A 24549-nucleotide genomic window follows, 5' to 3' on the forward strand; every position below is an offset into this window, starting at 1 on the left:
GGCCTCACTATAGCATTGGTCGCTGCCTCCCTGTTGTTCTATCTAATCCCACTTGTTCTAGCTATTCCCTTACGTGCATGAGAATCATGCTGCTAAACCATGTCGCTTTGCAAGCAAAGCTCTTTTACAAGCATTTACTATCCTTACCCACTATCTTGTGATTTTCCTTCTTCTTACCACTTAAGTTCTCGTAGGGAAATCTGTTAGGTTGTCCCTTTTCCTGTAACGTTGTTGCTTTCCTTAAATAACCGTGAACCGTTTACATAGTTAGTAGGAATGCCCTTCTCTTTGATTATGTCACTCTTTGCTCCCTCCATACGACGTTTGCTAAAGTCATTGTTATTGATCATTACACTCTCACCTTCCTTGGTTCATTGTCCCTGTCTTGTTGATCACATGGGCATTTCTTTTTATGAGTGTCTCGCTCTTTCTCTTTTCATGGACATAAGTAATTATAGGTTATAAATTTCTAATAGCTATATCCTGGTGTCGTTTCTTAGTAATTCAATCCTTGTTAGTCTTGCTTCTCTATACACTTCCCACCACTTATTATATAATTAATCTCTAATTTTTTGCCAACTAATACTCTTATAAGACTTTTTCTGTTCACTAAATTATTTCTTGCCTTACAGGAAGAATCGAGCATGAAAACCCCTGTGGACAAAAAAACTGCTAGAATTAATGCTAATAGAAAGCTTAGTTATATAGCTTTTGTCAATCATAAAATGTAGAAAGCCCGTGAGGAAGAAGCTAAATATAGGCTTCGACCATATTTGGCAAGAAAAGCCAAGAAACAAGTTGATGATCTCTGATTGGGAAGCACCTTTGTTAGAGCTCTTATTTTTTGAAAATTTTCCTTGAGTATCTTTATTTTTTCTTGTCAAAGAACATGCAATGGACACCCATGTAATGAAATTCTAATCTGTGATCATTTTCTCTAAGTTGTTTCCAACATTTATTTTGCCTCCTCTATGGAAGGCTTAGCAATTACTTTATCGATAATGACTTCTTTATGGTTGGCTAGAAATTTATTTCACTTAACCTTTAATTTATTGTGCCTCCTACATGGTAGGCTTTTTCCCCCTTTCTTGTATCATGCCTCCTCTATGGAAGGCTAGGAAATTCAGCAAAGGATCTTTTTTTATTAAAATTATATTATTTATAATGCCCCCTTTATGGTAGGCTAGGAAGTTTTTTCACTAACCTCTAAATATATTGTGCCTCCTACATGGTAGGCTTCTTGCCTTTAGCTTGTATCATGCCTCCTTTATGGAAGGCTAGGAAATGTCTTTTCCATATAATGAGGAGAGAAGATTGGTATTCGAAGCACTTGCTAGCTGAGGTAGTCAATAGAGCGAGCGAGAAAAAGCGAGCGGGCCACACATAGTCCACAGGTTGGCATCATTGATTGGGGATTGCTATTTCGATACAGTGAATCAAGAGAAGCTGTTAATTTTGTGAAGCGTACTTCAGATATGGATGATGTGACTTATAAGATCAAGAAGAGTACAACAATAAGATAAAATCAACTTCGGCCTTGGCAAGCTCCAGAAATAATCGACCCTGAGAACACCAATGCTTACAGTAAAGAATCAGATGTGTTTGCCATGGGATACATGATTAAAGAGGTTATTAATTTTTATAAGGAGTGTAAGGAATACTACTTTAAAGAGGATTACACAAAACAGTCAGCATGGAGTGGCAAGTTGTAGTAGATTTATTTCAATGCAACTATCTATATGTTTGTAGAAAAACAAAATAGAATGACATTGGCCGAGATGAATAATCGACTAGCAAGATTTAACACTCAACCCCATGCCTGTTTGCGGCCTGCAGTTGAGATGATGCCTCAGTTTTATTAATTCGATTTTATTATAAAGCTACTCTTGGACAATTATGTTTATAGACTATAATGTTACTCTTTCAATGCATTTTGAATACTAGTATATGCATCTATACTATTTGAATTTAATAAAGTATTATAAAAATTCTCAAATTTTTATCTTCGTGATGTAACTTCTTGCATTTTGAATACTAGTATATGTGTTTACTGTATTTGAATTTAATAAAGTATTTGGTGTATTAGAATTGTGTATTAATTTGGGAAGAGTTTGTGTTTATTATAGTTAAACTCAAACCCATGAGTCATGCGTACAAATTTTTATTATAATGATTAAATTTAAACTCACCAGTCATGCACAAATTGGCAATCTAAATTTTGGAGGTCATGCACACACATGTGGTGGAATCAAACATGTGGTGGATTCTCTCCTAGATGAACAAGAAGCAGTGAGCCCAGTTGTTACCATTGATGGTAAAACTCTCTTCAAGTCCACATTGGTAAGCCAACTTAATGTAAATCCCACACTCTCTAAAGATAGACTCACAAGGGTTCGCCAAGGAGTATACTACTCTAAGGAAGATATACCTCTTGCTATATCAAATGAAAACCTATTTGGAATAGGTTTTGATTGTGCCATATTCTTTCACGAAGAACACAAAACAAGGAAAAGCAAAAGGAAATGCAATCCAAGATCTTTGCAAAAAAGAAAACACAAGCTATATGTTACCTTGGATGAGTTCAAAAAATGAGGAGAAAGGTTGGTGGGGGGTATGTGGAATACAAAAGAGGGTTCAACCTTTCAGATAGACCTTTTGGAGTAGAAGTCCAGCTTGGGTGGTATCAAAAGGCAAAAGGTTCAAGATGATTCACATATGACCTTACAGACCTTAACATGATAAATATTGAGAGCGTAATTGCATTGGGAAACCTCACCTATGAGTGTAATAGCAATAAGTATACTTTAGATGAGAATGATTGGAATGTATTCAATGACTTTGTAAAGGGGCATTAAACACACTTGGTAGGGGCTTCTTTGTAATCTTTCTAATATGATAAAAGCTTTATTATGATTATTACTATGCGCTGAGTTTAGTTTGATTTGTCTTGATGGATTTTTTAAATTATTTTTTTGTAAGACCTTGAATCACAGAAGTGGATGATTTACAACTGTCTAGGTACTTTTGTTTATATATATGCCATAAAGTAAGTTTGAAAATGCTATTTTGGCATCGGGTACAACAAGATGCTGTATGAATGTAGCCTCTATGGTTTTAATACCATGTGGTTTGATATGACTTAGTAAGGGTTTTCATGGAAGAAAAAAAGTGGAAAGGTCTTCTATAAATGTGACAAAGAAGAATGCTATTTCCATCTTTTGCCTCTCTAACAATCAAGACATGGAAAAAGTGGCAAGACCAATCGTGAATGTGGCCAAAAGCATAGTGTTTTAGTTTTCTCTTCTCTACTCCTTCTCTAACAATAAAGACATGGAAGAAATTACTAAGTCTTAGCTATACATTGTTTAAACAAGTTTCCAATCTTTCACATAAGAAAGCTCTAGATGTTTGTATTTGGCAAGAAATAAATATTATATATCGTCATTGAATGCTTTGTAAAATTGGCTAGGAATCAACCCCATGGCCACCTTGAATGATGTGCGATACGCCCGTAATGCTGCCAATAACTTCTCATCCCAATCCGTGTAGTTCTCATTCACCACTATCAACATGATCCGATTGAAGGTATGATTTGTAGACTCTACCAATCCATTCGCTTGCGGATAATAGGGGAAAGACTTCTTGTGAATCACCATATAAAGAGCATTCATCTGCTTGATGACTTTGTTGATTGATGACTTTGTTGACAAAGTGAGTCCCCCTATCGCTGACAATCTCAATTGGACACCCGAACCAAGTGAACACATCACGATATAGAATCTTTGCGACCAATTTTGCGGTGTTGTCCCGCAAGACCCAAGCTTTCACCCATTTGGTACAATAATCCGTGGCTACCAGAGTGTTGCAATTCCTTGTGTGGGCCGCCACGGGCTTGAATGGACCCATGAAATCCAGGCCCCATTTCTGAAATGGTTCTAGAGGCATGATGGGATTAAGTGGCATGCGGTCTCAATCAATGGGCTGTCCCAACTATTGGTAAAGGTCGCAACTTTTTGCAAACCATCGAGTATCCTTCTGTATGGTTAGCCACCATAACCCTACCTATAGAACTTTCTTTGTGGTGACTTCGCCCACAAAATGGACACTCATAACCCCACAATGGGCTTCCATTAACACTACTTCTTGCTCATGAGGTGGAACACACTGGAACATCGCCTCAATCAGGTGTCGTCAATACCACTGTCCCAGGACTACTTCAAAGGATCGGCTCCGCAATGCCAAGCATTTTTGCTGATCTTGATTCATGTACTTGGGCATGATGCCAGTAGATAGGAATGAGAGCATCTCATCATACCATGACCATGGTCTTTCTGGGATGACTTCGGCTTTTTTGGATCCACCCAAAAAATCGCCGCTAGCTCTGCATCAAGGAACTCGTCTTGTAGACTGCTGTCTCCATGCTCAGGATCATTGTTGTGCCACTACAGTTGCATCGTCGGTGTCAAGGGATCATGAGGTCCATTCGAGCGTGTGCACATGCATGCCTATTGGGAAGATAACAACCACAGAATTCACTACCACGACCATTAGATGAGGTTCTTCATAGGAATTTCGGCAGTCGCTCTCGACCATAACCAGGGTGCTGGGGGTCGGTGATAGAGTTCATCTTGAAATCCATGGATGTGCCTCCTCACCGCAGCAATCTCCTCTAGATGATGCCAGTTTTCAGACCACTTTTGGCTTTCAGAGTTGGAAAATTCAGAAGGGCTCTATGGTTTTGGCCAAGGGTGTGGGGGTTAAAGGTCACTGTGCCTTAACCCCAATTATGTACAATACTCAAACATATATATAAATGAATGAAAAAGAAGATTAGGGTGGTTCTGCACCCACCAAAACTTGTGTGGCTCTCTGTCTCTCTCACTCCTTCTTCCATTCTTGCTTCCGTTGAGAGCACTCTCAACTGGTATCAGAGCTCGGGTGATCTAGCTGAGCGTGCGTGAATGCTTGGAAGCTCAGCAGCTCTGTGGGAGGAAGGAGAAGCTTTGTGGGAAGCTTTGTGGGTGACTTTACTTGCATCCGAGTGTGCAGAGGCCTTGGAGGAACCTTTGGAAAAGTCACTTTGGCTTTACGAAGTGGTTTTGAGAGCCTGTTAAGAGCTTTCAAAGAAAAAGTCGTTTTTTGAGCTTTTCCCTGTTCCGTTCAATGACAGAGACTCCATATTGACTTGTAGAGGCAACTATTGCTTGCTTTTGGTGTCCACATTACTTCAGGAGCCTGGAAACACCTTTATTCTTGAATCCGGGATCATTTCATTGGATTTCTGACTCACTGTGTCAATTCCTGCGTTTTTTGCCCGGGTGTTGGAACTCAAGTTTGGAGCAACGATTTGCAGATCTGTCAGTTCCGGTGGACTCAGGAGGTCCTAAAACTTCTATGTTGCTCATCATTCGCACTCCGGTGGAGTTTACAGATAGTTCTGTTTCCAAAAACGTTTTTCAGTCCGTGTGTTGGACCCAGTGATTGAGACCACAGTTTCCAAAACCGTCTGTCCCATTGCGTTCCGGACGCCCAAAAACCCCTACCTATCAGTTCTTGCGTGATTCGGTGGAGGATTTTCAGAGTTATAAATCTCTGTGTTTTCGATTTCGTCTCTCTGTTATGCATTTTTCATACTAAGGTTTTGAAACCTTAGATTTATGCCACATGGCAGTGGATAAGTGTTGACTCCCATTTCTCACTCATCGGTTGGGATTTTGGAGTTCTGGCAGAAGAGAGATATTTGCAGATTTTCTTGCTGAGTCCGATTATGCAATGGCGCCCATGTTTTGAAGCATCTCAGGTTCTATTTTCAGTAGCGCTCATTACCGTGGGACTATGATTTCTTGAGCATACCTTATGCAGATCACTCTGGTTGCAGTTTGAGCAGTGTTGCGCTCATTCGTGGTATGCATTGGGTTGCAGTGGATGATTTATAGGCCATTTGGATGCATTGCGGTCCTTGTTGGATGTGCTGATAGGCCCAAATTGCCTTGTGGGATGCTATTTTTTATGGACGCTTTGCACATGGATGCTATTTTAAGCTGAGGGACAGCTTTGACACATTGCAAGTGATGCACTGATAGTGCTATGCTCTCTTGGATGAGACATTATTGATGCATATGCCAGTGGACAGTCTTTATGCTTGAGTCATTTGGCACTTATTGGCATTTTCTTTTGGGCCAGATTTGCTCATATGGATGCATAGTATATGCACATGAGTCAGATGCATCTTTTGATGCTTTGAGCTTTGAATTTTGGTGATATTTCACTCTATTGTGGCATACACATTTGGGTGCACCTGGTATTTGGCGTGATTCTCTCTTGCAGGCACTAGCATTTGGGATTTTGCTTTATTTGCATCATGGCATCCTCTTCCATGCCTGAAAAGGAGTTTTTCAGCATTAAAAAGTTTGATGGGACAAACTTTTCTTTGTGGAAAGAACAGATAAGGGATGTGCTTATTCAAAAGAAGCAGATTAAACCCTTGGCAGGGATTGAAGCTAAGCCTGCAAATATGTCTGAGGATGATTGGAATGAGTTGGATGCATTAGCAAAGTCTACTATTAGACTTCATCTTGCAGAGTCAGTTTATTTCACAGTAGTAAATGAGCAGACTACGGAAGATTTGTGGAAGAAACTGTGTGCCACTTATGAAAAGGAAACTGCCTCTAATAAAGTTTACCTCATAAAGAGGTTGTTTGAGCTGCAGATGAAGGAAGGGGTCTCCATTGCTTCTCACTTGAATGAATTCAATATTATTTTCAGCCAGCTTCAGGCTCAGAAAATGAATTTTGATGCGGAGACTAAGGCAATATTTCTCTTATGTTCATTGCCATCCTCATGGGATACCTTCCGTACAGCTGTCAGTAACTCTGCACCTGGTGGAGTACTAAAATTTGATGATGTTGTGGGTAGCTTGTTGGCCGAGGAGATTAGACGAAAGTCTATGGATGGCAACAAGCAGGATGTAGCCTTAAATGTGCAAAGGGGCAGATCACAGTTTAGGGGGAAGTCCCAAGAAAGAGGGAAGTCTCGTAGCAAATCCAGGGCACGGAACATTGAGTGTTACCATTGTGGCAAGAAGGGCCATATGAAAAAGGATTGCTACAAGCTGAAAAAAGAGCAAAAGGATAAGAAAAAGAATGCAAATTGGGGTGCAAATCAAAAGGAAGAGAGTCCAAGGAAGGACAAAGGAAAAGTGAAGATCGAGGAGATCAATGCAGTCACATGTGATAGTGACAATGATGTTCTCTTCATGTCTAGTTTATCTGTAGAGTTGCTTACCACTTCAGATGATGCATATTCCCAGGATTGGATTTTGGATTCTGGTGCTTCATTCCATGTTACTCCCCATAGGGAATGGTTCTCCACTTATGATAGTGGAAAGACAGGTTGTGTGCATCTTGGAAATGACTATGCATGTGACATAGTGGGAGCAGGTGACATAAAGTTTTCTTTTGCAAATGGGTCTGCATTTGTTTTGAAACATGTGAGACATGTGCCTAAGCTGACCAAGAGTCTTATTTCAGTGGGTCAGCTAGATGATGCTGGTTTTCACACCACTTTTGGCTTTCAGAGTTGGAAAATTCAGAAGGGCTCTATGCTTTTGGCCAGGGGTGCCAAGTGTGGGACTTTGTATCCCTTACATGTATCAGGGGTATTTGATCATGTTGTTGCAATAACCGAGCAACCAAGCACTTCTTTGTGGCATTGCAGGTTGGGGCACATGAGCCAGAATGGAATGAAACTCTTATGCCGTTTGGGTTATGTACCACATTTGAGTTTCTCTGATTTTGAATTTTGTGAGCACTGTCTCTATGGGAAGCAGACTAAATCAGCCCATAAAAGAAGGGGAAAGAAAGAGTTTGAAATGCTTGATTTGGTGCATTCAGATGTATGTGGTCCCATGCCTACACGGTCATTAGGCAGGGCTGAATACTATGTGACATTCATTGATGATGCAACTAGGAAAGTGTGGGCTTATGCTATAGCTCGGAAGAGTGATGTGTTCCAGGTATTTCAGAAATGGCTGGCCTTGGTTGAGAATCAGTCAGGTAGAACGCTTAAATGCCTACGGACTGATAATGGTGGAGAGTATCTCTCTCATGACTTTCAGCATTTCTGTGATACACGTGGGATTAAGAGGGAGCTCACATCCCCTCATACTCCAGAGCAAAATCCAGTTGCAGAAAAGATGAATCGTACCATTCAAGAAAGGTTGCAATGCATGCTTTCCAATGCAAGTCTTTCTGGTGGTTTTTGGGCTGAGGCAATGAAGACTGCAGTGCATGTGATCAATAGATCACCTAGTAAGAGTTTGGATGGTGGTATTCCTAAAGAGGCATGGAGTGGCAAGAAGCCCTCTTACTCTCATTTGCGTATATTTCGGTGTGAGGCATATGCACATGTGCCAAAAGAGCTTCGAAAGAAGCTAGATCCTAAGTCTAGGAAATGCATCTTTCTAGGTTATGGTGAAAGTGGAGAGATGGGCTATCATCTCTGGGATCCAGAAGCAAAGAAGATCATACGCAGCCATGATGTGGTCTTCAATGAGAAGAAGATGCATAAGGCACCCATGAGGGATGTGGAAATGAGGAGAATCACTTTCCAGGATGTGAACCACCTGCATATGTTGATAGACAGCAAGCTGTCCATGCACCAAATGTGCAAGAAATGGTACAACCAAGTACTCCCACAGGTATACAATCAAGGGTAGATGATGGATCATCTATTGGTGGAAATGATGAGCCAAATGTGGCTGATATGCAAGTGGGACAGCAATATGAAATGCCATTGAGAAGATCATCTAGAGTGTCTAGACCGCCTGATAGGTTTGTTCCAGGGGTAAACTATGTGATGCTTACTGATTGCGGGGAGCCTTCTTGCTACAGAGAGGCTATGATGCATGAGGATCAATGCAAGTGGGAGTATGCTATGCAATCAGAGATGAGTTCACTTATGAAGAATAAGACTTGGGACTTGGTTTCTTTGCCACATGGAAAGAAAGCATTGCCATGTAAATGGGTCTACAAAATGAAGGTCACAGGTGATGATGTGCCTAGATACAAGGCCCGTTTGGTTGCTAAAGGGTTCAAGCAAGAGAAGGGTGTGGACTTTGATGAGATATTCTCTCCGGTTGTGAAGATGACCACACTTAGATGCATGCTTGGACTAGTGGCAGTAGAGGATATGGAGCTTATGCAAATGGATGTCAAGACAGCTTTCTTGCATGGGGATCTACATGAGGAAATTTACATGGTGCAGTCGGAAGGCTTTGAAGAAAAGGGCAAAGAGCATTTAGTTTGCAAGCTGAAGAAGAGTCTCTATGGTCTTAAGCAAGCGCCTAGAGAATGGTATCAGAAGTTTGATGCTTTCATTCGGTCCCAGGGTTTCAGAAGGAGTGAAATTGATCACTGCCTCTACACTAAAAGGGCTAAGGATAGTAGCCTGATAATCCTGGCACTATATGTGGATGATATGCTATTGGCTAGCAAGAATACTTATGAGCTAGATGCATTAAAGGCCAAGTTGCATGAGGCCTTTGATATGAAGGATTTGGGACTTGCAGGTCATATTCTTGGTATGCGCATCACACGTGATCGGAGTAGGAAACTCCTTTGGCTTTCACAAAAAGAGTATGTTACAAAAGTATTGCAGCGTTACAATATGGAGGGGGGGAAGGCAGTGAGTACTCCATTGCCTCCATATGTGAAACTGAGTCATACAGATAGTCCCAAATCAGATGAGGAGAGGGCCATGATGGCCAAGGTTCCTTATGCATCAGCAGTTGGGAGTCTTATGTATGCTATGATAGCTACTAGACCAGACATTGCATTTGCAGTGGGAGTTGTTAGCCGCTATATGGCTAATCCAGGAAAGAGGCATTGGGAGGCAGTTAAGTGCATCATGAGGTACATGAAGGGTACCAAGGAGATGTGCATTTGCTTTGGTAAACGAGACATGCGTGTACTTGGGTACACAGATTCAGACTATGCAGGGCATGTGGATAGTAGGAGATCCACTTCCGGTTATGTGTTCACCTTTGCAGGTGGTGCAGTGTCGTGGATGTCTTGTGCACAGAAGTGCATTGCTTTGTCTACCACAGAGGCTGAGTATGTTGCAGCCACAGAGGGTTGCAAGGAGGCTATATGGCTTGATCGGCTAGTGGGAGATTTGGGGATTCATACAGGTGTACCGACATTGCATAGTGATTCCATGAGTGCTATTCAGCTAGCACGGAATCCGGTCTTTCATGCAAAGACCAAACACATTGAGGTCAGGTACCATTTCATCAGGGAGGTACTTGAGGACAAGCGCATAGAGCTTGTCAAGGTTCATACAGATGATAACCCTGCAGATATGCTGACGAAGAGTCTACCTAGTCAGCGGTTTGAGTATTGTCATGTATTGATGGGCATTGGATAGTATGCTCACTGGTTGTTCTCCCTTAAAGGCACATTGTCCTTTAAGTGGGAGGTTGTGGGGGTTAAAGGTCACTGTGCCTTAACCCCAATTATGTACAATACTCAAACATATATATAAATGAATGAAAAAGAAGATTAGGGTGGTTCTGCACCCACCAAAACTTGTGTGGCTCTCTGTCTCTCTCACTCCTTCTTCCATTCTTGCTTCCGTTGAGAGCACTCTCAAAGGGTGCCAAGTGTGGGACTTTGTATCCCTTACATGTATTAGGGGTGTCTGATAATGTTGTTTCAATAATCGAGAAGCCAACTACTTTGTGGCATTGCAGGTTGGGGCACATGAGCTAGAATGGAATGAAACTCTTATGCCGTTTGGGTTATGTACCGCATTTGAGTTTTTCTGATTTTGAATTTTGTGAGCACTGTCTCTATGGGAAGTCTCTATGGGAAGCAGACTAAATCAGCCCATAAAAGAATGGGAAAGAAAGAGCTTGAAAGGCTTGATTTGGTGCATTTAGATGTATGTGGTTCCATGCCTACACGGTCATTAGGCACGGTCATTAGGCACGGTCATTTTAGGCAGGGCTGAATATTATGTGACATTCATTGATGATGCAACTAGGAAAGTGTGGGCTTATGCTATAGCTCAGAAGAGTGATGTGTTCTAGGTATTTAAAAAACGGTTGGCTTTGGCTAAAAATCAGTTAGGTAGAACGCTTAAATGCCTACGGACTGATAATGGTGGAGAGTATATCTCTCATGACTTTCAGCATTTCTGTGATACATGTGGGATTAAGAGGGAGCTCACATCCCCTTGTACTCTAGAGCAGAATCCAGTTGCAGAACATATGAACTGCACCATTCAGGAAAGGTTGCAATTGTAAGAAAATAATACGTCTGTGCTCAACAAATAACAAGATCTCGTATGCAAGAGAGAAAAATAGACAGTATGGAGAATCAAAAATTTGATTACTATAAAACTGATACAATAGATTGTGCTGCCTCCCAACCGTGCGCTTCTATGTGAGGAGCTTAGATGGCATGCTGGAAATAGTAGAGGACAGAGGTTGGATGCTAAGGAATCAGGGTTGTTGTAGCCAGTGATCAAATGGGCTTCATGGGCTTGCTCTTATATAGCCACCACTCGTAGTCGGTTAGATCCAATTGGGTGATCGACCCAGTCCGCCAAAACGGTCAACTGGGGGTCGGTCCCGCAATAGGCCACCGACCACACGATAGAACAGGTGCCCAGAGCCATCCGGGATCATCTAGGGCTCCAAACGGGCCTCGCAACCCGAGAGTGGGCTGCCCCAGGAAATGCTCCATCTACCCTCTATGTGGTCAGTCATGGGATGCCTTCCTACACTTGCATGTAGCCTAGTTGGTAGTGTGCCACCAACTCCATCCAGCCATCAGGCCACACATGGCCCCCATCTGGTGTCCAAACCAAGACCTACCAGATAACTGAGCTACTCAAATGCCTTCTCTTCATATGGGGGGCTTACAAGTAGAGTTAGCTGGTTCCCATGTAGTTACACGAGAGTGGAGCATTGGTATCTAACACCCCCCCCTCAATGTCCACCTGCAAGTGAACTTACTTTTTCGGGCCAATGCCAAGTCGATGAAGATGCCTCTCAAGCAAGTCTCTTCCAAGAGCCTTCGTGAAGATGTCTGCAGCATTCTCTGTAGTCAGATAGTACACCAAGTCGACCTCTCCATCCATGATGAGCTCACGTACAAAGTGATATTGAATCTCAATGTGTTTTGTGCAAGCGTGGAACACAGGGTTATTTGCAATCGCCATGCAACTATGATTGTCACATGATAACTGTGTAGGCTTGTTTTGCACTACACCCATGTCCCCTAAAATCCTCCTCAACCATACTGCCTCACAAGAAGCAAAGCATGCTGATTTGTACTCAGCCTCGGTAGAAGAAAGAGCAACTGCGGGTTACTTCTTGCTAACCTGACACAGCTCCACATCCAAGTGAGAAACAGTAACCTGTCACTGATCTCCTGCTGTCCACGTCTCCTGCCCAATCTGAGTCATAGAATCCGATCAAGATGTTGCCCTTGGTATAGGTGATGCCATAATCAAGTGTGCCTTTGATGTATTTCAGTACCTACATCCTTGCCCTGCAATGGTTCTCCCAAGGCTTATTGGAAAACCTACTTAGTATACCAGTCGCAAAGCTGATGTCCGGCCGTGTGTTGCACAAGTAAATCAAGCTGCCCACAAGACTTCTGTACTTCGCTTCATCCACCAGTGGTGATGAATCCTCGTTTGAGAGCTTCACGTCAACCTCCATAGGGGTGCCAACTGTCTTGCACTCAGCCATGCCAAATTCCTTCAGTATCTCTGCAGCAGCATACTTCAGCTGTGAGATGAAGATCTATTTTGGCTCTTGCCAAACTTCAATCCCCAAACAGAAATGCATTAGTGTCATTTCAAACTCTCTTCCTAGCAAATGCTTTGTCTACGAGATCTTCTCTTCAGTTTACAGACTTTACCTTCTAAACTAGGGATCTCAAAACTTGGTGGTTGTTCCACGTATACCTCCTCCTTGAGATCTCCATTCAGAAAGGCAGATTTTACATCCATTTGAAACATGGGCCAACTTCCCTAGGCAGCTAAAGCCAAAACATTGCGAATTGTGGTTAGTTGAGCTGTGGGAGCAAAAGTATCCTGATAATCAAAACCATGTATCCGTGCGAATCCTTTTGCCACGAGCTGAGCCTTGTACTTATCCAACATGCTGTCGGACTTGTACTTGGTCTTGTACACCCACTTGGTACCGATTACCTTGCGTTTTCGTGGTCGATCCACAAGGTCCCAAGTGTTGTTCTTTATTATGGATCCATACTCTGACTGCATAGCCTCCATCCACCTATCATCACCCTGTGCCTCTTCAAGACACTTGGGTTCGTCAGCACAGATCACCTCTGTCATCAAAGCGTAGTTGACCAAGTGTTCCTGCGCCCTTCTTTGCTCCTCTAATCTCTTGGACCGGCGGTGTTTGGATGGTTCCTCAATGGCTGGAGGTTCTCTGCCATCCAAAAGCTACTTTACCCACTTCGGGAATGGTCGTTGCCATTGTGGTTCTGTAGGCTCTTCTTCCTCTTCTTTATCTTGAATCCTCCCAAGTACCGTTGGGGAGTTCGGTCTGCTATTGGTGGTTGTACTGGATGGATAACCTGGTCCTGGTTGTCTGGGAAGGAAGCATCCTCCTCCAATTGATGTGGCTGTTATGAGAAGACCACATCGCGACTTACTATTACCTTCTTGGTAACAGGCTTATAGAGACGGTAACCCTCCACCTCTTCACTGTAGCCCAAGAAAATACACTTTTGGCTCTTTGGATCCCATTTGGTCCTGTTAGCATCAGGGACATGCACAAAACACTCACATCCAAAAACTTTGAGATGTGCAGCTGAAGGTTTCTTACCAAAAAAGGCCTACAATGGAGTCATCCCATTCACATCCTTCGTGTAGCTACGATTCAGAATGTAAACTGCCGTGTTACATGCTTCAGCCCAAAAAGACTTTGGAAAATCTTTCCCTTTCATCATACTCCTGCCCATTTCGTAGATGATGCGCATCTTGCATTCTGCTACTCCATTTTGCTGTGATGTATGTGGCAAGGGTTTCTGCCTCTTGATCTCGTGACTTTTGCAGTAACTTTCGACTTCACTTGATGTGAACTCTCCACCTCTGTCTAATCTCAACTTCTTCACCTTCCTCCCCGATTCTTTCTCGACCATTACATGCCATTGTTTGAACTTACTAAAAGCCTCATCTTTAGTCTTCAAGAAGTATATCCATATCCTTTTACTGTAGTGGTCGATCAGCATCATGAAGTAGTAGGAACCAACCACCCAAAGCTTCTGTCTCCATCTTTCTGCAGAGGTCTGTGTGAACGAGCTCTAAAGGATCCTTTGCCCTACTGGCCTATTTAGGAAAGGCTACCGATGTTGTTTTCCCATCATGCAAGCTTCACATACATCGGGAAAATCTGTAATTTTTGGTAGGTTTGCAATCATTCCACTTTTGTGCATCTCCTTTAAAGAACTAAGGTTTAGATGACCAAACCTCTCATGCCACAGCTTAGTGTTCTTTACATTGGCTCGAGCACTAAAAATTGAGAGTTCCTAGATGTTTTTGCGCCGTGTACCTTTACCAACGACCTTCCCTTGAAGATCCAAAATCTATGCGCCATTCTTATCAAAGTGAACTTTGAGGTCCCGATCCGTGATCACAAAAATGGACAACAAGTTCCTCTTGATATCTAGCACATAAAGAACATCGGACAACTATTTTACAACTACATCTGACTTGAGAGCAATCATACCTTTTCCTTTTGCTGGACATTTTGCATCATTGCCGACTGCTACCAAGATGTCATTCCCTACTGGCTGTAGAGAGGTATACCAATCTTTCCAACTGGTCATGTGGCATGATGCACCACTGTCAATAATCCAAGGTTCATCCACAAGTACATGAATTGCCTCCATGCAAATCTCCTCAATTGCTACGAACAGCTCTACTGGTACTGCTTGCGTGCTATTGCTGGACTCTTTCTTTACTCCATTCTTCTCATCTGCAATCTTCTTTCGGCACTCATTCTGCTTGTGCCCTGCCTTGTTGTAATAGAAGCACTTGATCTTCTTCTTTCTCTTTTTATCATCAGAAGAAGATGGGTTACCAGAGTCCTTACCCTTACCTTTCTTTGATCGAGCGTAGAAAGCCGAATCTTCTCTAGTCCTTGTCTTTTGACGCATCTCCTCCTCTAGAAGCATTGCACTAAAATCCTCAAAGTTGAGGGGCGGATTTCTGTTCTACGTATTCAGCACTGTAACAAGATTGTCGTACTTTGGTGGGAGAATCCGTATGCACCTTCATGCTAGATTCTCGCTGGTGATGGTGATGCTAATCGCAGTCATCTGATCGCGCAGATTCTTTACCCTGGTGATGAACTTCTCCGCCGCTTGAAACTCAGATAGTTTCTCGTTCACGAGTTGAGTCTCCAGATTCTGAATCTACGTCTGATTCATGGCCTCATACTGATTTTTCAAGACCGTCCATGCCTCCTCCGTTGTGGTGACATGTTGAATTAACACCATGACAGAGTCACTTACACTGTAGACAATAGAACACAGTGCATCTACATTTCTTCTTGTCCATGCAAGAATCTCATCCACACTTGGTACTATCTGTTGTGCTGCATTGGCTGGATCCGATCTCGCAACCGGCTTCACGTCCACCCCAGTAGCAGTATCCCAAAGCTTGTACGCGCTTAGGATGATGGTCTTCATCTTGAACTTCCAGAGTGCATAGTTAGTGCCGTCCAACTTTTCACTTTCGCTGAACGATGGGATTCGCAGTCTTGCAAGCTGGGCCATCTCTCACAATCTGCTCACAAATAGAAACACACTACCAAATCTTCTTGCTAGAGCCCAAGCTCTGATACCATGTAAGAAAATAATATAGCATCTGTGATCAACAGATAACAGGATCTCGTATGCAAGAGAGAAAGATAGATAGTATGGAGAATCAAAAATTTGATTACTGTAAAACTGATACAATAGATGGTGCTGCCTCCCAGCTGTGCGCTCCTGTGTGGGGAGCTTCGATGGCATGTTGGGAACAGTAGAGGACGAAGGCTGGATGCTAAGGAATCAGGGTTGCTGTAGCCAGTGATCAAATGGGCTTCATGGGCTTGCTCTTATATAGCCACCAATCGTAGTTGGTTAGACCCAATTGGGTGACCGACCCAGTCCGCCCAAAACGGCCGACCCCGAAATAGGCCACCGACCACACGATAGAACCGGTGCCCAGAGCCATCCGGGATTATTTGGGCCTCCAAAACGGGCCCCATAACCCCAGAGTGGTAACCCCAGAGTGGGCTGCCTGGGAAATGCTCCGTCTACCCTCTGTGCAGTCAATCATGGGATGCCTTCCCGCACTTGCATGTAGCCTAGTTGGCAGTGTGCCAACTCTGTCCAGCCATCAGGCCACACATGGCCCCCATCTGGTGTCCAAACCAAGACCTATCGGATAACCGAGCTACTCAAATGCCTTCTCCTCATATGGGGGGCTTACAAGTAGAGTTAGTTGGTTCCCGCGTAGTTACATGAGAGTGGAGCATTGATATCTAACAGCAATGTATGTTGTCCAATGCAAGTCTTTCTGGTGGTTTTTGGGCTGACGCAATGAAGACTGCAGCGCATGTGATCAATAGATCACCTAGCAGGAGTTTGGATGGCAGTATTCCTAAAGAGGCATGGAGTGGCAAGAAGCCCTCTTACTCTCATTTGCGTATATTTGGGTGTGAGGCATATGCACATGTGCCAAAAGAGCTTCAGAAGAAGCTTGATCCTAAGTCTAAGAAATGCATATTTCTGGGTTATGGTGAAAGTGGAGAGATGGGCTATCATCTCTGGGATCCAGAAGCAAAGAAAATCATATGATGCCATGATGTGGTTTTCAATGAGAAGAAGATGCATAAGACACTCATAAGGGATGTGGAAATGAGGAGAATCACTTTCCAGGATGTGAATCCACCCACATATGTTGATAAGCAACAAGCTGTCCATGCACCGAATGTGCAAGAAATGGTGCCACTAGGTACTCCCACAAGTACACAATCAAGGGCAGATGATGGATCATCTATTGGTGGCAATGATGAGCCAAATGTGGCTGATATATAGGCGGGACAACGAGCTGAAATGCACTTGAGAAGAACATCTAGAGTGTCTAGACCGCCTGAGAGATTTGTTCTAGGGGTAGACTATGTGATGCTTACTGATTGTGGGGAGCCTTCTTGCTACAGAGAGGCTATGATGTGCGAGGATCAATGCAAGTGGGAGTATGCTATGCAATTAGAGATGGGTTCACTCATAAAGAATAAGACTTGGGATTTGGTTTCTTTGCCACATGGAAAAAAAGCATTGCCATGTAAATGGGTCTACAAGATGGTCACAGGTGATGATGTGCCTAAGTACAAGGCTCATTTGGTTGCTAAAGGGTTCAAGCAAGAGAAGGGTGTGGACTTTGATGAGATATTCTCTCTGGTTGTGAAGATGACCACACTTAGATGTGTACTTGGACTTGTGGCAATAGAGGATATGGAGCTTATACAGATGGATGTCAAGACAACTTTCTTGCATGGGGATTTGCATGAGGAAATTTACATGATACAGCCAGAAGCCTTTGAAGAAAAGGGCAAAGAGCATTTGGTTTGCAAGCTGAAAAAGAGTCTCTATGGCCTTAAGTAAGCTCCTAGAGAATGGTTTCACAAGTTTGATGCTTTTATTCGGTCCAAGGGTTTCAGAAGAAGGGAGATTGATCATTGCCTCTATACTAAAAGGGCTTAGGATAATAGCTTGATACTCCTAGCACTTTATGTGGATGATATGTTATTGGCTAGCAAGAACACTTTTGAGCTTGATGCATTGAAGGTTGTGGGAGTTGTTAGCCGGTATATGGCTAATCCAGGAAAGAGGCATTGGGAGGCGGTTAAGTGCATCATGAGGTATAGAAGGGTGCCAAGGAGGTGTGTATCAGCTTTGGTAGAGGAGAGATGCGTGTATTTGGGTACATAGATTTTGACTATGCAGGGCATGTGGATAGCAGGAGATCCACTTCTGGTTATGTGTTCACCTTTGTAGGTGGTGCAGTGTCATGGATTTCTCATGCACAGAAGTGCATTACTTTGTCTACCACAGAGGTTGAGTATGTTGCAGCCACAGAGGGTTGCAAAGGAGGCTATATGGCTTGATCGGCTAGTGAGAGATTTGGGGATTCATACAGGAGTACTGACATTGCATAGTTATTCCATGAGTGCTATTCAGCTATAGCACAGAATCCGGTCTTTCATGCAAAGACCAAACACATTGAGGTCATGTACCATTTTATCACAGGGAGGTACTTGAGGACAAGTGCATAGAGCTTGTTAAGGTTCATACAGATGATAACCCTATAGATATGCTGACAAAGAGTCTACCTAGTCAATGGTTTGAGTATTATCATGTATTGATGGGCATTGGATATTATGCTCATTGATTGTTCTCCCTGAAAGGCACATTGGCCTTTAAGTGGGAGGTTGTGGGGGTTAAAGGCCACTATACCTCAACCCCAGTTATGTACAATACTCAAACACATATATATATATGGATGAAATAGAAGATTGGGGTGTTCTGCACCCACCAAAAACTTGTCTCTCAAGCTCCCTCTCTCCCTCTCAGCTTCCGTTGTGTCCTCACAAATGTATGGTAGGCAGCACAGTCTCTTGATACCAATGAAAAAATTTAGATGAATTTCATTTATTAGAAGAATGTTTATGGTTGAAATCTTACCATAAAATTGTATCATTGCTATAGGGATGAGAATTGAAATCCATGTGGCCACCATCCTTCGCAAGAAAGATGTTCAAGAATCTATAGAAATATTTTTTAAAATCTTACCATAATTTGGTTCATAGAGCTAGGGATGAGAATTGATATCCATGTGGCCACCATCCTTCAATTTCTATATGCATAAACCAACATAATATGATCATTTTGGGTAAACTCATGCCCAATTTATTTCCCAATCTCATTTACACCACACCTAATCAAGAATAGAAAAAGCTTTCCTCAAATGTGTTAATTCACCCCATTGTTGGCAACAACAATGTTGATTATTTGCTAGATGAGAGCCACGTGTATAGTTGAAGTAGGTTAATGAAGCTAAAGAGTTAAGTAGGGAAATTGACTACAAGAAGCGCATGCTAAGTTTGTCCAACTCACATGTGTTGTTGGTATGGTTTTACGTGGCTACGACATTGAAGGGTTTGGGATAAAGTGGCCTTGGAGATCTACCAATTGGATTGTCCCATTATCAAAGACACTAATAAGCCTGTACGGCCCATTCCATCTGAGTTTGAAATTATTTTTTATGGGATCTAGCTTCACATTGTCCAATAGAGCCTTGAGTGCATTCAAAAGGAGAGGTATTTTAATTCAGCTTTTTGGAAAATTTAACATTATTACAATTTAAAAAAGGTTTTTGGATTCAACTTTAGAAAAAATCACTTGATTCATAAGTAAAGAGGGGTGCTTTTATTGGGGCAAAAGTTTTAGTTGAGGGGGTTTTTAAATACCCCTTGAAACATGTAATAGATAGGGTTCTTAGTAGTGCACCTCCCAAGAATAGTGGCAAGCATTCCTTGCTTTAGATTCTTGAGTATGATGTGCCTATCTTGCCAAGCTTTACTTTTGGCATTGAATCACATGTTGCATCCAAGCTGCCTGGAGCCAAAGCTTGTCTAGCTCAACAAGTCAGTGTAACCATTTCTATACAACCTCTTGTTCACTGAGATGATGTTCACGTTAATCCTTAAAGTTGGGACAAAAAATTCCAATAGTACCATTTCTCCCAAACCAAAATCCATGCAAAAAGGAGTAAGGTTAGTTATACTATGTGACATTCATTGATGATGCAACTAGGAAGGTGTGGGCTTATGCTATAGCTCGGAAGAGTGATGTGTTCCAGGTATTTCAGAAATGGCTGGCCTTGGTTGAGAATCAATCAGGTAGAACACTTAAATGCCTACAGACTGACAATGGTGGAGAGTATCTCTCTCATGACTTTCAGCATTTCTGTGATACACGTGGGATTAAGAGGGAGCTCACATCCCCTCGTACTCCAGAGCAAAATCCAGTTGTAGAAAAGATGAACCGTACCATTCAAGAAAGGTTGCAATGCATGCTTTCCAATGCAAGTCTTTCTGGTGGTTTTTGGGCTGAGGCAATGAAGACTACAGTGCATGTGATCAATAGATCACCTAGTAAGAGTTTGGATGGTGGTATTCCTGAAGAGGCATGGAGTGGCAAGAAGCCCTCTTACTCTCATTTGCATATATTTGGGTGTGAGGCATATGCACATGTGCCAAAAGAGCTTCGAAAGAAGCTAGATCCTAAGTTTAGGAAATGCATCTTTCTGACATTTTAAACTTACATGTTGAGCATTGCATACAAGATTACATAGCATGTAGTAGGGAAATGCTGCTATACAAGATGCATATTCCTCTTTCTCTTGGAGGAGTCCATCATAGGAGTCATTTGATGATCTTACAAGTTGCTTGCGTCACGTGCCTTCTTACAATCTTTTGCAAGATGACCTATTTCACCACAATGATGATACTTTCTTTGTGAAGGGTCTTTCAAAAAACAATGGGCCTCATCATGACTCTTTTTTTAACAAAAACAACATTTAAATCCCTTTTTCTTCTTGCTATGACCATGGATAGGGCCTACCCGTGAGTTGATGTAGATGCACTGCCTTGATGTTGCACTCTTCATTGAGCGTCTACGAGATCTTCTCTTCATGGTTCCCTGTTATGACAAGGTCGTCCACATAAAGGACCACAATCATACACCTGCCTCCTTCTCGGCGGATGAGGAGGTCGTGACATACTGAAAGAATGGGTGCATAATTCCAACCACAGACAAAGTCCGCCTCTACCATTTCAGCACATCTATTCTTTTGCTGTTGTGAAGAACTGCTTCCACAATGCCTTCTGCCAGCTCTTCATATTTGGCTTGCCAATCCACCTCAATCTGTATTGACTCTGCAACCAGTCCTTTTTCCTTATCTGCACCACCACCACCAGAAGAAGTACTAGACCCCTTTGGCCTAGAACTAGTCGGCACCTATGGACCCTATTGTTGACCAGAACCTGCACCAACTCCTACATCTCCATCCGTCTTGGGTTGTCGTTTGTGTGGAACCAGCTCCCGATAGGTCTGTGGAACAATAGCCGCACTTCATCTTGCCACCTACCTATCCCATTCCGCTCGCACATCACCCTAATGAGCTTCCAGGAGTTAGCCCATCTACTCCATGTTAACACTCACATTTCCTAGAAAAGCCCACAAATACTCCGCCAGTGCATTGGTAGTACGTTGGCTCAATGCTCGACACATACTCCGCATGCAGCTGATGCAGGGCCTCCAAATGTGCTTCTGCCACTTGAACTCTAGCTTCAAGGACTGTCATCCGGTCCTCTAGTTGCTGCACCCGCTCTTGCAACCTCGCAGAGACTCATTTTCCATGCACAATTGCATGACTTCTGCCTCCAAATTGGTCACTCTCGCACACTCTACCCCGCACCATCTGCACGAGCAAATGCGAACAAAACTTTAGCTGCACATGCATAGACTGCATCAAAAAATTGAACCCAGTAGAAGACACTGGAGACACACTCGTAGACTCTGAGATTGTCATTAACACTTCTGTTGCTGACACCCTTGTCGCATCAAAGATCGTCGCTGATGTTGTAGGAGTCACTGCAGTCATTGTTGTTGCACTCTGCTGAAGCTGCTCCATCCACTGCTGCATAAGGGAACCTCCCATCACTGGAGTACCTCTTGGAGTCACCACTGCAGTGGGCACTGGAGTCACCACCGCCCACTCCGCCACGACTGGTAATGCCAGAGGTGTAGACACAGCCATTTGCATCGTCGCCACCCCACTGGTAAAAATGCCTCTCACACCGCCTGTATGTAAATGAGTCAAGGGGGCAAGGGGAGATACCACCCCCTAGCTAAGGCGAGGCTTCTTCCTTTGTTGTTTCATAGCCACTCTGCCAGTAGATCCCTCACCTTCATCCTGTGCAGGCCCCTCAGGTGTAAGAGTGAGCACCAAGATAGTCCACCGTTGAGGCATTGTAGACTCTAGGGACCAGATGTATAGGAAATGAAATCTCCAGGACCTGCCCAATCTTGGAATTCACTACCTGCTTCTTATGTACATGTGTTTCCACCCGTAAAGCCTCTACATGAATCTGCTCCTCCAGGATTCAAGCCCATGGCAGCACCGCCCTCTCCTTACAAACTGCTATCATCCCTCGAGTCCGAGGAGTGATGGTCTCGAGTATCCAGCAATACAGGTCCCTCATCTGAGCATCCGAGCACCCACTCAGCTTGTATTTTCCCCTAGTAGGAGCTCCAAACTTTGCCTCCATCACCATTGATGTACACATTGGTTGTACAATCATCCCTCCATCCATAGGCAAAAAGAGACGATGATGAATCAATTACACTATCAGCTCCTGATGCTCATCCACCAAGAACAGTAGATCCTACCGCCAACTGCTGGCAAAGCGCCGATGCTGATAGATGAACAACCACCCTCTACCAATCAATATTGCTGAAATTTTGAATCCGTAGCAGCTGGAGGTGAGCATCAATCAACTGGGAATCAATAAACATCAACGAAAGAAGAGGAAGAAATTGAGCATGAGCCATTCCCATGGCAACGAAGGAGAAGAAAAAAGATAAGAATGGATGCCCATGAGAGCTAAAAGGCAAATGCACTCGAGAACTACAAGTGCGATGAAGAGAAAGCAGCAAGCAACTGGTACATGCAAACAATTGCTCAAGAGTTGTAATTCAGATTGCTAATATCCCGCCCTAACGACAGTGCATTGCATGGCGGCTAGGCTAAGACCTCATAGAAGACTACTGTCATGATGGTATGGATGCCGCGAACCCTTCTGCCACATGTCCTCATGCGATAGCTCTACTGCCTCCACCTCAACACAGGAAATCTGTGCCTCATTAGAGATGGGAAATGGGCATTGAAGACAGCCATCATGATGGTATGGACGAAGCCGAAACCCATTAACTAGATGTGGAAGTATGTGCCATTGCAAATCCGCAAGATAAAATGATGTCGGTCCACAATAATGAAAAACCTAGAATGGACCTGACCATCGCAATTTCAACTTGAACCCCTTTTTTTTTTTAAAGGCGAGTGTTGAACAAAAGAACCAATTCCCCACGCTCAAAAGATTTCTTCTTGGAAGCCAAATCCACCCTTCTGCCATGTGTCCTCATGCAATAGCTCGGCCGCCTCCACCTCAACTCGGGAAATCTGTGCCTCATTAGAGATGGGGAATGGGCATTGAGGACTATCGTCATGATGGTATGGACGAAGCCAAAATCCATTGATTGGATGTGGAAGTACGTGCCCTTGCAAATCCACAAGATAGAACGATGTCGGTCCACAATCATGAAAAGTCTAGAATGGACCTGATCATTGGAATTTCAACTTGAACCTCGGCATTTTTCGAAGGCAAGTGTTGAACAGAAGAACCAGTTGCCCGTGCTCAAAAGATTTCTTCTTGGAAGCCAAATCCACCCTCCACTTGTGCCGTGCTTGAACCTCCAATGTGAGATAATAGCTCTCCAACTGCAAATCATCCAATTGGTCTAGAATATCCAACCAAAATACCATAGAGTCATGCGGAAGAAGCCTATCCTCCACCATAATCCTCAAACTCAGAATAATATGCTCGATCGGCATGATTGCTTCTAGCCCAAGCACCAACTTAAAAGGAGTCAATCCCGTGGCCACCTTGAATGATGTGCGGTACGCCCATAATGCTGCCAGTAACTTGTCATCCCAATCCGTGCGGTGCTCATTCACCACTAGCGACATGATCTGCTTGAAGGTATGATTTGTAGACTCTGCCAATCCATTCGCTTGCGGATAATAGGGAGAAGACTTCTTGTGAATCACCATATAAAAAGCATTCATCCGCTTGATGACTTTGTTGACAAAGTGACTCCCCCTGTCACTGACAATCTCAATTGGACACCCGAACCGAGTGAACACATCATGGTATAGATACTTTGCGACCGATTTTGCGGTGTGGTCCCACAAGGCCCAAGCTTCCACCATTTGGTACAATAATCCATGGCTACCAGAGTGTAGCAATTCCTTGTGCGAGCCACTGCGGGCTTCAATGGACCCATGAAATCCAAGCCCCATTTATGAAATGGTTCCAGAGGCAAGATGGGACTAAGTGGCATGCGGTCTCGATCAGTGGGCTCTCCCAACCATTGGCAAAGGTCGTAACTTTTTGCAAATCATCGAGCATCCTTTTGTATGGTCGGCCACCATAACCCTGACTGGATCGAGTTTTCTATGGCTCACTTTTACTGCTTAGATCGCTTCCCACGGCTCGCTTTTTGGTAATCCTCGGGTTTAGGGTCCACACTTACATAATTCTTAGTAATTTGGGTTAAGGTTTTAGGATTGGGGCTCAAAGGTACATGATGTTTAGGGTTAGCCATCCAAAAC

General features: G+C 43.3%; 1 protein-coding gene across 1 annotated transcript; it reads right to left on the bottom strand.

The window, feature by feature from the left end:
• Nucleotides 1-23499: 23499 nt before the first annotated feature.
• On the bottom strand, nucleotides 23500-23988 carry LOC147902142 (uncharacterized). Its single transcript, XM_087374432.1, has one exon. The coding sequence runs from the start codon at nucleotides 23986-23988 to the stop codon at nucleotides 23500-23502; it is 489 nt and encodes a 162-aa protein (XP_087230558.1).
• Between the last annotated feature and the right edge of the window lie 561 nt (nucleotides 23989-24549).

Source organism: Dipteris shenzhenensis, chromosome 5 (genome assembly GCF_047967505.1).
Source record: "Dipteris shenzhenensis isolate YYH24624 ecotype China chromosome 5, Dip_SZ_1.0, whole genome shotgun sequence".
Classification (NCBI taxonomy): Eukaryota; Viridiplantae; Streptophyta; class Polypodiopsida; order Gleicheniales; family Dipteridaceae; genus Dipteris; species Dipteris shenzhenensis.

Coding starts and splice junctions, on each gene's coding strand:
- LOC147902142 (XM_087374432.1), bottom strand. CDS start 23,988: ATGGTGATTCACAAGAAGTCTTCTCCCTATTATCCGCAAGCGAATGGA.